The sequence below is a fragment of the Ursus americanus genome, chromosome 12 (genome assembly GCF_024610735.1).
Source record: "Ursus americanus isolate L20-20 chromosome 12, mUrsAme1.1.p, whole genome shotgun sequence".
NCBI classification, from domain to species: Eukaryota; Metazoa; Chordata; class Mammalia; order Carnivora; family Ursidae; genus Ursus; species Ursus americanus.
The window spans coordinates 29,079,428-29,093,825 of record NC_142138.1 but is presented as its reverse complement, the minus strand read 5'-3'; the positions used below and the strand labels follow the sequence as shown (position 1 = coordinate 29,093,825).

Sequence of the window (14,398 nt, the reverse complement as noted above, 5' to 3'; positions counted from 1 at the left end):
GTGAGAAATAATGAGAAAAGAGGGTTCAGGTATTTTGTCCTGAATAAAAAGCGTAGCAGTTGTTTTCTCCACAAAGTCAAAAGAAAGGGAAGGGCTTGTTACTGGACTCCACGGCGACAAGAAGCAAACTCATCCCCTTATAAAGGCTGGAGATTTCAAAGTAAAAAAAAAAAGGAAAATGTGATGATTTTTACTCAAATATTCCCAATGTTAAGGTTCTCTTGAAAGAATATTATAATTCTGTTTTGCAGAAGTAGAAATTGAAACTCAAAAAAGAGAGGCATTAAAAAGTCTATTTTATTTTTGCAATTTTAATCTCTATGTGACTAAAACAGATGGTATTTAATGAGCAAATATTATACACAGCTATTTTGAAAAGCTAAGGATTTCTCTAAAATATAGAGAAAGAATAAATCTTGCTTTTCTGAATGGCTCATACACTCAAGAAACTAAAATACTCTTGTAAAGAGCAGCTTTGTGATATCTATTAGAAACATTATTCTACCAAGACACAATCTTAGTAATCTTCAGGGAAGATACTAACACTGATTCCTGGGTCATCATCATTTTCACACTCTTTATCATTTTCTTCAGTAAGACATTTGCCATGTGCTTCTTCTGGGTTTCTTTTCTTCTTACGAGTATATGATGAATTATTTTTGTCTTTGATTTTCTCTTTGGGATGTAAGTTAGTAATAGTTTCTTTTTCCAAAGCACGCTGTAGGCAGTTGTAAAACCTGTAAAGAAATAAGTACTACTGTTGTATCTGTGTTCTCAAACAGAATGGCTGAAATACATCTAGAACTTATAAATTCTATACATTTGATAATGTTCCATATTAACCTTAAAATATAAAATGAAGCAGAGAAATAATATGCTTCTTGCTTTTATATGATCACTTAATTAGGAAGTGTGTTTTCGGTTCTTCAAGAACACTCCTGAAAACTGGGTTGGAAATACCTCTTGACAACTTGTATTCTACCTCAATTTCTATTTCAGATGTAGGAGTCAAACAAAAAAGGTAAAAACCAGAAGAGAAATTATTTTTCTTTATAAAAAATCATAAATGTAATAAAATCTCACTTTAGAGAATTTGGCAAATATATGAGGTTAAAAATACACTACCTCTACAGAACTACCTAGAAATAACCTCTCAACATTTTTTTTCTTTCCAGTTTATTAATGTATTCCAAATTAATGTATTTATTTATGTACCCATAGACCTACTGTCTTTTACAGAATTATTATAGTTTTACATTGTTTTCTCAAATTTAATATATATTGAAAACATTTTCTATATCATTAAATAAACTACAAAATAACACTTTTAAATGGTCGTACAACATTATGTCATCTAGGTTGGCCTTAATTTATTTTCAAACTTTCCCTAATACAAACAACGTGTGACAAACAGTTTTAAAAATAAAGTGATCTGAGTTTCTAGCTATTTATTTAGGACAGACCGCTAGAAATGTAATTACCTGGTTAAAGGGGATAAACATTATAAAGCTCTTGATAAATACTACCTGTTTTCCAGAATTTCAAAAAAATATGCTTCTAATAGCAGTACTTGAAAGACCACTTCACCCATACATTGAATATTACCATTAAAAATAACTTTGAAAAGTGACAATGGTATCTTATTATTTTAATTATCATTTTTTGTTTGCAAGTGAAATTGTTTTTCAGGTGTTTATCAGCTATCTTGATTTTTTAAATGTAAATTACTCTTTTTCTTTCCTCATTTTTCTGTTTTAGTTTTAGTGTTAATCTTGTACAATAAACTGTTAGTTCCCCAAAAATTGGACTTCATGTCTTTTCTAATCCCATGTTTACACCTAATACAATCCTCTGCCTGACACAGTAGCCTTCAGCACGTGTGGGAAGGCAGCGAGGTGGCATGGTGTCTTGCATGTGCTTCAAGCGCATTCCACTGGGAAAGCTAAAGGTAGGCTAATTCCAGCCTTACTGGGTCTCGGTTTCCTCATTTACAAAACTGGACATTATCCTGTACCGAGCTGGGTTGTCAGAAGGTTACAGGAGATATATGTAAGTACCTAGCACAGCACCTGGCACAAAGTACGTTTTCAGTATTACCATTTATGTAGAATATAAACTCTATGAGACCAAGGACCCCATCTATCTTGTTTTCTGTTACATTCCTAGCATGCAATACAATGCTGAGTCATTTGGTAAAAATAAGTGAACAAATAACCACTAAACAAAAAGGTGAATATGGATGTGTTATCTTAGGTCCCCAAGCAGAGTCATCTGGAAGTTGAGAACTCCCTCACCACTGTGGGGATCTCATCACGCTTTTATGTTCTATTATAATGGCAAAGTGTGGCAGGGAATTTTTGACACCTATGGAATAGATTGCTATTTGGATCAATTTTCTTCTTTAATTCAATGAACAGGCTAAGTTCTACTTGTAAAGGCTCTAAAACTGCCCTAAAAAGCCCAAGATACTCACCTGTTTCCAAATATTCCACGCAAGTCGAATATGTACCTAACATGATTACAACATATCCTGTCCATATTTCAAGAATTTATGTACTCACCAGTTATGGATACCCTGATACCCAGCACCATCTTTGGCAAATAATAGACACTCAATAGATATTTCTTTGGTGAATAAATCTCAAAAAGGAGGTACAGTACAAGGAAAAATAGTACAGTAGGAGGTACAGCAAAAGACTTTGAAAAATACTGATGTATAATTTTTTAGACCCTGTTCTGTGGTAACAACCTTTTAATTTAATGCTTCCTTATATCCTTACTTCATTGAAACCTGGTTCCCCCACAAAGACACTGTCTGCTCTGTACTCCTCTCAAGTGGAGATGCTTATTCTTTCTATATCCCACCTAACACAGCGTTGGGACGAGGTCCGAATTGAGCTGGCTCACCAATACTTCACGAGACTAACACCTTCATCTGCCCCTCATGCCGTCTACCGATATTTTGTTCAGTCTCCTACATTCATGAAAACTTCTATACTTGGCACATCTTTCTCTCCAGGTCTTACCATCATCCCGGGTGACTTCCATGACTGGTTTCCCTTTCATCTTCCACACTGCCTATTTAGAATAGCTTAACAAAATGACCCAATAGAATGACTCCTTTTATCTAAAACATAAGTCTAAAACTTTATGCCAAAAAGTGGTATGATCACCCTATCTGATCATAAGAGGCTATCCATGATGTGCAACTCCATTTTCTACCATTCTCCACCCAACCCTGAACTTTAGACTCAGGTCACCAAGTCTTTTTTCTGGATTATACTTTATTCCTAGAAAATTAAAGATAAGATTAAATTGCTCTTTTACGGTCACAGAGAATTCATAGCTTGTGTAAAATATCTTGTCAATCACATAAAAAAAGTAATTAAAGAGGAACAGGTGCAGGTGCTTTACTTTAATCTTCCATTAAAAACCTAAGAATTCAAAGCTACATCCTCGGGGTACCAAAAACAATGGTAAAATGGAACAAAGACCCCGTTGTCTGAAAGCCAAGAATAAATACTTCAAATACTTTTTCCTTTTCCTTTTTAAAGGGAATTTTTAAAAAGTTCTTTGGGAAACTATCTTTCTCAGTAAGTCAGAAATTTGTTTTGCAATTACATGCTCTCCCCTCATACGGTGCCCCTTTACACAGCACTCTGAAGCCCAATTCCCAAAGTGCAATTTTCTCAGCTCTCACAGGCAACAAAAAGAACTCAGAATAGGGAAATGTATGCGCAGGCAACTGTCTTCCCCACCCTCAAAGAAAATCAAATTGTCTTACGGTTCTCTACTTCTGCAGTCAAGACTATCATGCCACGGGGCAACTTGCACTTAGCTCTCTTCACGACAGAACTTTTCAGACCAGCTCTAGGAAAATGAATTCTTGTTTTTCAGGTCAGTTAGAGGACCACTTGCAATAAAGAGCTGATATTTCTAAAACTTCCAAAATAGGAATGTAAAATTAATGAAATCCAGCCACAATTTCATTCCCATTTAGGCTTCCATTATTCGCAAATAACAAAGAAGCCTATTTGCATAGACATGTATTTATATTTTAACTTGGTTAAACTCTAGCATTTTTATTAAAAAACAGGTATGTCACGGAGCCTGTGGAAAACAGCATGGCAGTCCTTCAAAGAATGAAACATGGAACTACCATATGATGTAGCAATTCTATTTCTGGGTATACACCCAAAAGAAGTGAATGCAGGACTCAGACATTTGTACGTATGTATTCAAAGCAGCATAGCAGCATAGCTTAAAGATGGAAAAATCCCAAACGTCCATTGATGAGTGAATGGATAAATAAAATGTGGCATATACATACAGTGGAATATTATTTAGCCTTAAAAAGGAATGAGATTGTGATACATGCTACAACACGGATACACTCTGAAGACCGTACACTGAGTGAAATAAGCCAGACACAAAAGGACAAGTATTATGATTCCACTTATGTGAGGGACCTAGAATAGTCAAATTCATAGTAATAGAAAACAGAATAGTAGTTACCAGAGGCTGGGAGTCTGGGGAATGGGGATTTATTGTTTAATGGGTACAAAGTTTCAGTTTAGGATGACTTTAAAAATTCTCCTATAGTTATTTGAATGGTGAAACTTTGGTCCTATGACAAACCAATTTTAGCACTCAAAGTCTGATTGCAGAACTTATCACCTCCAGTATTTATTATTTTTTTCACTTTTCCGCATAAGAAGGGTAACTTTTTCTCTGCATTTGGTTGAATGTAGAGCTGTTCCCAAAGGAGCTCTCTAATTTGTTCCCCTTTCTGAATTCACAAGTAATCTTCTAATCAGTATCTTAAGACACTTTTTACCCTTCTTTAATTTTTCACTGATTTTATACGATGAGCATGGCTCTCTTGAAAGCAGCATGCATACTATAATCTCAAAACATATTTTTGAGTCAATGGATTTAAAGTATAATTTGATTTTATAGTTGGTGAACATGGCTCAATTAACTTCACCAGGTGTATAGTTAGTTGCTCTTGGGCTATATTTATAATCTTGTTGAAATTCAAGTAAGGAAACAGAGAAACTGATTTGTTACTTCCTACATTTTAGCAAAGAGCCTCACTAGAATACAATCTAAGAACCGGTAGTAAACTTGTGGAATGGTACCAATAAGTACCTACATGGAGTACAAACTCTGTAGTCTGGTGAAGTGGCTGGGTGCTCCTCAGTACTTAATTGAAATGATCACTTCGTTTAGAATGTTTGCTCAGAGCACCTGGTAGCCAGGTAACCCCTCAGCTTTTTTCAACCAGGGTTCTACTAGCAAATTAAACTCCAATGCCCTAAGACATCCACTGTTTGTAATGAGTTAACTTCTCTCCAATGTATCTAGAATGCAAGATATATACCATTGTTGCAAGAACTGAGAAACAGTCACTTGAATAAGTTTGTGAATTCTGTGGTTCAAGTGAGGAGTCCTGGTTAAGAAAGCCTGGATAGTTTATAATGATGTGATCATAGGTTTATTTTCTATGTGTCAATGAAGAAGGAAAAGAGCTACCTACCCTGAGAATCCATGACATGACAGGGATCGGGCCAGTCCTTATATAGATGCTATTTATACTAAAACTGTTCTTTAAGACAGGTATTTCTCCCAAGTAAGATAGAAGAAAAATGAAGTCAAGAACGTTGAGTAAGTTGTGGTGGAACCTGGATTCAAATTCAGTTCTGCCTCTGGAGCCAAATTCTACCTCTTTCCACCGTCGTACACTGCTACACTGGCACTTACAGCCTTAGCTACTTCCAAAAAAATTGTAGGTATTAAAGAACCTTAAGCAGGCAAGCTAAACAAAAGGATTCCTTTGCACTTACAGACAGGATTCTGATGGTGACGTAAAGAATGGCTTGGGAGAGACACACTAGAAACATTTTACTATGAGACTAGCTAACAAGGCTATTGCACTGGTATTGAATAAGAAAGTGAAAGTACACATGGGGAGAGAAGAATGATTTAAGAATTATTTAGGCAGTGAGTGACTCGTTGTGAGGTAGCCAAGGAGGTGGGGAGAAGGGGAAAGGACACCATAAATGACAACAAGTTGGCCATCGCTCCTTGATGAACTCAGAAGCGTACATCTTGCTGACGGCAGATCACCGGCATTCCTTTCATAGAAGAAAGATGGCATCATAGTCACTTCATTATGTCAAAAACTCTATTTTTATGAAAAAGTTGAAAAGAAAGAATTTTATTTACCAGGAGGTAAAATTTAAGAAGAGAAAGTATAAAGATGTGAATTGATAGTCATGATCCTTCCTCCTGGGACAATTATGGCAATTCTAGATCTAATCCGTAAGAACCAGCCACATATGTAAAATATGTATTAGGCTAAAATTAACCAGGTTGCTTTCCTCAAAAGGAAATTCTAGATAATCTCCAATAGATCACATCCAGGGGGCAGTATGTACCTCTCCCCTGGCTGCCTTCAACTTGATCAGTTATGGTCCCCATTGCTGTTGGGCTCTCTCACCTGAGGGATGATGTTTCTCTCCCTTTACGCCTGTAGCTGGCAGTCACGTCCCACTATCCTCCATGGAGCTTCCCCTTTACACTCCATTTAGTTCCCTTTACTGTCTGGGCTACTCTCATCTATTACTTTGATCATGTTTTTATAATCTGTGATAAGACTACAAATAGAAAAGCAGTTGGGAGTATAAACTGAAGATGAAGTATTTTCAAAGATGACCTAGACATAAAGAATGGCACAGAAATATCCAATTAATATACCTTTCAATTCTCTTCTTGTTTTCTTCCATTTTCTGATTTGCTATCTTTAACAGGAAGTCAATATATTCCTCGGTCACCATCAGTTTTCCCTTATTGCTTAATGGGACTTCTAAGCCATGTGTGCTCCGGACAGCCTACAAGGAACAACCAATTTAGATATGACAACTTATGTACTAGGGACACTGAAGATAAGTAAAGAAAAGTCCCAGTCAGGGCCGTGTTTAAACACAGTTTGGTTCCACTACAGGATTTAAGTTTATGCTTTTATATACTTCAGCTAAACACAACTGAAATCGAAGGAGATTAAATAGATTTTCCCATCACGTGAAGTTATTTCTTAAGAAACTCATTCTACACATTGTCTTTCAGAAAAGCAGATAATATCCAAAAATCCAATCACTTTAACAGTTTCAGTCTCACTAAAGCTTAGAAAGCTTTAATATACTATTTAAAGAAAAAAAATAAATGAAATCTCAACAGAAGCTTCAAGGGAAAATCAAAATGGACTGGATGTGGAAGAGGTTCTTAGTGCTGCTTGAGCAGAGTGCGATTATGAGAATAAACCATCGTGTTCTGTCTCACAAAGTGGCTGCTTTCTCCATGCTTTAGGGTTGCCAATCTTAGTAAACCTCTTGATGAAACAGTCAATGTGTTCCAAGTCAATCCAAACAGTGGAAATTGGTTAAGAACAGCAACAAAAACTAGTATGAGAAATAAAAATTCTTTCGGTGAGCTTTTACTGAGCGTCCACAGTGTTCTAGGCCCCATGAAAGGTGGGAAGACACAGAATAAATATAATATGATCCTTGCCTTTAAGAGCTCATGCTTTAAAGCAGGAAATAAACAAGTGAACAAAGAATGACAAGACAACATAGGTGCTATGCCAGGAGAGACACACACATATGTGCGAACGTGTCCATGCATGCACACAGACACAGACACACATAGTGCTAAGGAAACAGAGAAGAGGAACAACTAATTGAGACTGAGGCCTCGGCTTTATGGGAAAGGTAGCATTTGAGTTAGGATTTTAAGGATAAGTGCAATTTCACCAGATGTAAAAATGGAGGCAGGGGACATTCCAGCCAGAGAACGACTTATCTATAGTCATGGAGACATGAAACAGCATGATACATTTGGGAAACAGCTAATAGTTTTCTATCTGGCTAGAGCTGAAGTATGCTAGCAGGAAGGGAACTTAAATAAGGTAAATGGAAACTTAAATAAGGGAAATGGGTACAGCCTTGACTACCAGGGGAAATATATGGAGACTCTGACTTTTTTAAAAGGGGGATTCTGATAGTATTGGCTTGGGGGGACTGAAGAAGATGGATAGCAGGAAGATAAGTCATGAAGCCATTGCAAAAACTGGGGATCATGATGGCTTAAGTAGGGACAGTGACAGAGGGCTTGGAAAGGTGGAGTTGGGCATACGAAATTAGAGGCAGATGTGATAGGACTTATAACTAACTGAATATGGAAGACAAAGGAATGGAAAGTGAATGAACAGTTCTGTTCTTGCTTGGGCTACCAGATGGAGTGTATGGGAAGGAGACAGGGACACAAACCAATATGGTGGGCTTTGACTTTCTATTTAGGCATTTTTCTTTATAGGTGTCTTCTTTTGTAAGCCATCTCTATCTGGGAAATGGGCAATTTGTGAAAAATAGATAGAAAATAGGAAAGTCTAGGAAGCTAAAATGGAAGAAAACCTGAAACAGTTCAAAAGCAAAGAATACATACCATTACAATTAATAAATACTATAGAAGATCATAACAGGGCAAAATCACTAGGAGTTGACTTAGCCAGGAAAGCACTGAGAGAGGATGGAGGCTTAGAAAGGGCTTTAAAGATCATCTAGTCCAGGGCTGGAAAACTTTTTCTGTAAAAGGATAGACAGTAAATATTTCTGACTTTGTGGCCATATAGTATCTGTCCTAACTACTCGGTTTTGCCATTGTAGCACAAAAGCAACCTGAGACAGGAATTTATCAAGTGGGAGTAGTGGGATCTGACCTCCTGTGGACTGGACTTGGTCCCAGGGCAGTAGTTTGCTGGACCCCTGATATGGCCAAGAAAATTGAGACCCTGAGGGATTAGGAGCTTGCCCAAGTTCACACAGCACAGCTGTGGTGCAGCCAGTGTCCGTGCGGAGGACTTGAGACCCCCTGCCTGTGAGTCTCTCTACTATATCATGGTGCTGATGAAACTGAGCTTTGACTATTTAGGACGAGAAGGGCGCAGAGAATCCAGTTGAAAGTAAGTAGAGGAAGATACTATAAAATAAGAGCTCAAAGGCTAATCTAAGAAATCTAGACTTTGCTTTGTAGGAAAGAGTAAAGTACTGAAGATTTCTGAGCAACAGAATGGCAAGATTTAAGTAGGAAGAGACTAAAGACTAAAGACTAAAAACCTCTAATGAGGTTTTTCAATAATTTGAATCACTTCATGCCCAAAGAATTGCTTTTTGCCAAAAGTTATCTTACCAACATAGTCTTTCCTCTCTTTCCCACGGTGATGCCGGAGTTCCTGAAACCAGAATCTATTGCCACTGAATGCTGTAAAAAAATAAATTGGTTAAATTCTGATAATCTGGCTAATCAAATACACTGGTTAGCTCTAAAAATTGTAGAAACATATATAACCCCAAATCTATAATTAAATTAAAAAACTAGTTAACTGAGCTAACATCACATTATTTTTTGGTAGATTTAAAGCTTAGAATTAAATCTACCTACATACCTATAAATTCAAGGATAATCATAAAATGTTACCAGAATCTGTGCATCCAGCAACTGTCGACACTGCACATGAAGAACAAGTGGTTCAAATTTCAAAATGGCATCACCAGTTGCTTTCTTCAGAGCTGCCATCTAAATAAAGGAGAAACGTTAGCATCAGACACCAATATATGATCCTTTTCTCTGGTGACCCTTTACCATATACAACTTCAGTTTTTCCCAGAAACATTCACAATCATCCAGCATCTTTTTTCTGCAGTAACTTTCCACTCTGCTTTCTTGGTCCTCTTTCTCCAAAAACTGATTAATCTGCTTATTCTTTTAAAAGACCTAATTTCTAATTCTCCCATAAACCTCTTTTGTCATTCTTTCCAGCCCTACCTTGGAAAGTAAACTACCACTCTATTTAACTCATAACAGATTTTCATTAAGGAATATGGTATGTGGGTGTCTGGCTTGCTCAGTCCATAGAGCACGTGACTCTCGATTCTGAGGACATGAGTTCAAGCCCCATGCTGGGCATAGAGCATACTTTAAAAAACAAATAAAGGAATATGGTATGAAAGTTCTGTTTAGGGCGCCTGGGTGGCTCAGTCAGTTAAGCATCTGCCTTCAGCTCATAATCCTGGGGCCTGGGATCCAGTCCCAGATGGGCTCCCTGCTCAGTGGGGAGTCTGCTTCTTCCTCTGCCCCTCCGCGCCACTAGCAAGCTTGCACTCTCTCTCTCCCCCCCTTCTCTCTCTCGCTTCCATACACACGCACAAAAATAAATAAAACATCTTTAAAAAAAGAAAGGTCTGTTTAAATGCTTTGTTACTAGATTGAAGTTTGAGATGCATGTATGTCTGTGCTAGAATTTATACACGGTGGTTGTTACTTCTGTCCATCAAGTATCGTTGGGCTGTATCCTCCCTTTTTCACACCATTTGATTTCGGTGGGACTGTCAATCATGACCCTATCACTCATGACTCCTGCTATCATAATCTCAGGGATGCCAAGTGCCTAGGTCTGATCAAGGACAATATTCCATTCTACTGGAAAAAGTAAGTGATCTCAGGGGGAGAACATCTAACCTAAGCAGGATGACTCAGACTCCTCTGGGAATAATACCTGGATATTAGCAAGAAGTCCTTTTCTGCTGGGGCTGCTGGCAGCTATTTTTCCTGCCACAAAGACTGTCTGCAGCATAAGAGAATTAGGGCCAATATGCAGAAAGAACCACTACCCAAAGAAGGAGATGAAGAATGAGTGAGTACCCTAAGACAACATTTGAGCACTTGAACAAGTAATGTAAAGTGCCTGACTAATACAAACTTATAGGAACTCACCTAAACATTTTGATTTCCGAAACGAAATAATCCAGGACAGACAGGAAGATTTCCAAGAAGCAATCCAGACAAATAATGTATAACTTATTTATATCAGTATGCTGGTAATATATAGATAGTACTAATCCCTTTCAACAAGCTCCCTTTTCCTTGTATAATTTATTGCAGGTTACAGAATTATCAAATGGTAGAACTGAAATTCAAGTTTTCGATTTACTATGTGTCTAATATCCATGAACTCTCTATGTCCAAGAGGACGTGTTTCATTGAGCAATAAGTAATGCTTATATTCATATTTACAGTTTTAGCTCCCAAATCAAAAAAGCCACTGTAATGAATTCTCCTCGGGCTTTCTAATCTTCAGTCATTATAACTAAGGAGATAAATCCACCTTGAATGTTCTATTCTTTTCTTATGTATTTAATGTGACCGTGAATTACAAGTTTATTTCTAAGTTTACATATAAAAACTTACCACATCATCCTTTACACAAGGTTTGTGTGTAACCAGTAGCCAGCAACGGTTTTGCTTTTGAACCTCAAAACCATTTATACCCTAAAATAAAAAATAAACATAATTTAATTTAATCATATAATATTTAGACAAATAATAAGTACATTACATAGCATAATTGTAAGCTTTCTTAGATTAATAATCCCAAGTGCTAATTTTAAGTTTGCTGAGAACAATTCACTAGGCTTTGGGTAAAGTTAACCCAAAACAGAAGTGAAACCAAATTACTTGAGATAGAAAGAAAACAAATTGTTTATTAAGATATGAAAACTTAATATTTTCTGAAATATGGTCATGATTTTGTCAGGAGAAAAGGGATTATTGTAAGGGGTTCTATGCTAGCAGCCCTGAGTTGAACTCTAGTTGTTTTACTTGGCTTGTACAATATTGTTTTTTTGAGGGAGAGAGAGAGGGGAGAGAGCCTAAGTGATGGGGGGGGGGGGTAGTGGAGGGGGCAGAGGGAGAGGGAGAGAGAATCTAAAGCGGGCTCCACAACCCTGAGATCATGACCTAAGCTGAAATCAAGAGTCGGATGCTTAACCTATTAAGCCACCCAGGTGCCCCTTGGTTTGCACAATATTAAGAAAGCATACAAGCAAACAAAACAACTTGGAATTCCCTTTGTAAAAAAGCACTGTCCCAGTCCCACACAGGACCTATTACTTTTCACCGACAGGTGGGCTGTTCACACCCTTATAATACATCTCTAGTTTCTAATATCTCTACATCTCTAATGCATTTGTAACATCTGGATTAGACTTTATATACAGTCCCAAAGGGTAGAGCTAGGACTGCAAGGTCAAAGCTTTAAGAAGCTAGTAACTTAACATCAGGGTTTTGTTTTGTTTTCTTTATTAACTGGAAAAATGTTTATTTGTAAAGTTCTATTAGATTTTTTGGGTATAAACAGATCCTACCCTCAAAGAGGCTGGAAAGAGGATGCAGGAAACCACACTTACTTTTAAATCACTATACTTCTACAAAGTAACTATTTTTATAATGAATTCACAGGAGACTTGGCTGTCTAGCTTTGGAAAGAGGAAGAGCTGTGCCTGTCCTAAATAACTGGCTTGCTTTCATTGAATGACCTCAGTGACATTTATCTGATCTTATGCTGGCTGCTCTAAATGTTAGAGCCAAAGGTGTGCCTCACCTCTAGCAAATTTACAGAATCTAGGGGCCTGTGTGAGAACTAATGCCATCTCTAGCTTCATCTGATCTATATTCCCTTCATTCAGATTTTTCCACTTTTAGTTTTTCTTCTTGTATTGTTTCTCTGTAAGTTGATGCAAATCCTTCCTGAAATAAGGCTAAATGAAAATAAATAATATACATAAAATGAAAAGAGGTTCTCAAAAAGTCCTAAGGCAGTTCAGAAGGAGCAGTCATTACTTATAAGTGGGTGTGTATGTTTGTGTTCAGATGGGAGAGGGGAGTTTGGAGAGTCTCAAATATACAGAGATGGGGGTAAACATTTTAGGAAAAACAAATACGAACAAAGACAAAGGCAGGTAAATATAAGATGAAAAAGAGAATAGTTCTGTTTTAGTAAAGAGATAAACATGAAGAGAAATAGAAAATATGGGAGCAGCAGAAGGGTTGGAATACTAGAGAAGGGGTCTGGATTTTCTGATGTTGGAAAAATGTGTAATAAAAGATTTCAGCATGGATGAGTGACATGTGCAGAGTTGTCTTTAGGAGGGTGAGCCTGTTAACAGTATGTAACATGGTTTGGGTAGAGAGAATGGTAGATCAGTGATCTGTTAGGAAAACGCTGCAGAAATCCAGGTAAAATAGGGCAGTAGAAATGGGGGAAGAGAGAGAGTAAGCCCAGCTAGAGTGTCACTGCTCAGGAGGCAATGGTGGCAATATAAAAATATGCAGGCCCTGCTAACCTGGGGGACCAGCAAATTACCAGTCAATGAGGAATCTAAAAAATGAGCTTATGAGTGTGCTCTTTCATGCTCTGAATCCAATCCTAATGTTAAAATTGACATGCAGCTAACTTTTATAGCGCACTTAATATGGGCCAGGCGTGATGCTAAATGTTCCAAATTATCCCATTTCTACTATACAAAATCCCTATGAAGTCAATTCTCTTATTATCCTCAGTTCACGGAACAGGGAGGGGCTGAGTTTAGATAACCCTCCTAAAATCACATAGCCAGTAAGTCCCATAATTAGCTTAGAATCTAAGCAGTATCACTCCAAAGCCTGAGGGCTTGACCACTATCTCAGACTAATCCGTACATCACATTCTATTGTACTTTGCGTAATGTAAAAATTACCAGAGCTGTAATAACGGAGTGGGCCATTAGGAGGCAGTAAACGCCCTAACCCTGGAGACATTCTGTCAAGTAGTTGATTTCGTAGGGCGATTGCAGAGAAAAGCTGCCTCGCCCTGCTGGGAAGTCTTTAAATCCCCCTAGTATTCAGAATCCAATTTTCTAATCCTTGCAACTCAAGAGTATTCTCAGACCAGCAGTTTCGCCATCACTTGAGGGCTTGTTAGAAATACATAGTATCAGCTCCATCCTAGAATTCCTGAATCAGAATTTGTATTATAAAAGAGCACCCGGTGATTAATAGACACATTAAAGTTTTAGAAGCACTGGTCTAATTCATCCTCTAAGTTTCATAAAGAAGCCGAGACCACCCATCAGAAGGACAAACACAGGCTGGATTGGGATGCTGCACCGGGTGGGTACAGGGCTCCTGGTGTTGCACACCACAGGGCCAGAGCTGAAACAAAAGGGCCTCACCCCGTCCAGGAGGATGATGCGCCCAGCGCAGGAACTGGTGGTGAAGTACTGTTCTCGCTCATTCAGGAGCTGCACAAATTCTACCACATCCTCGTCCACACTACCCTTCCGGCTGAGGTCCGCTTTGCTCAGACACTGCGCCTTCCATCTCCTGAACTCTGCGGTATGATCCATGCGAGGAAGAATTCAGAGTCTATACTTTGACGTTAGCCCTCGCCTTTCCCTGGGGGAAGCCATTTTGGAGCGGGTGGTGGCCGGAAAGGCCCAAACTTCCTCTAAGTTCCGCGTTTGGG

At 38.0% G+C, this 14,398-nt stretch overlaps 1 protein-coding gene across 1 annotated transcript; it reads right to left on the bottom strand.

Annotated features, from left to right (window-relative positions):
- Positions 1-275: 275 nt before the first annotated feature.
- TYW3 (tRNA-yW synthesizing protein 3 homolog) lies at positions 276-14,393 on the bottom strand. Its single transcript, XM_045802013.2, has 6 exons — positions 14,106-14,393; positions 11,305-11,385; positions 9,535-9,633; positions 9,247-9,318; positions 6,760-6,893; positions 276-737 (listed from the first exon to the last, which is right to left on the bottom strand). Exons 1-6 carry the CDS (start codon positions 14,277-14,279, stop codon positions 518-520), a joined length of 780 nt encoding a protein of 259 aa, XP_045657969.1. The 5' UTR covers positions 14,280-14,393; the 3' UTR covers positions 276-517.
- Positions 14,394-14,398: the final 5 nt, after the last annotated feature.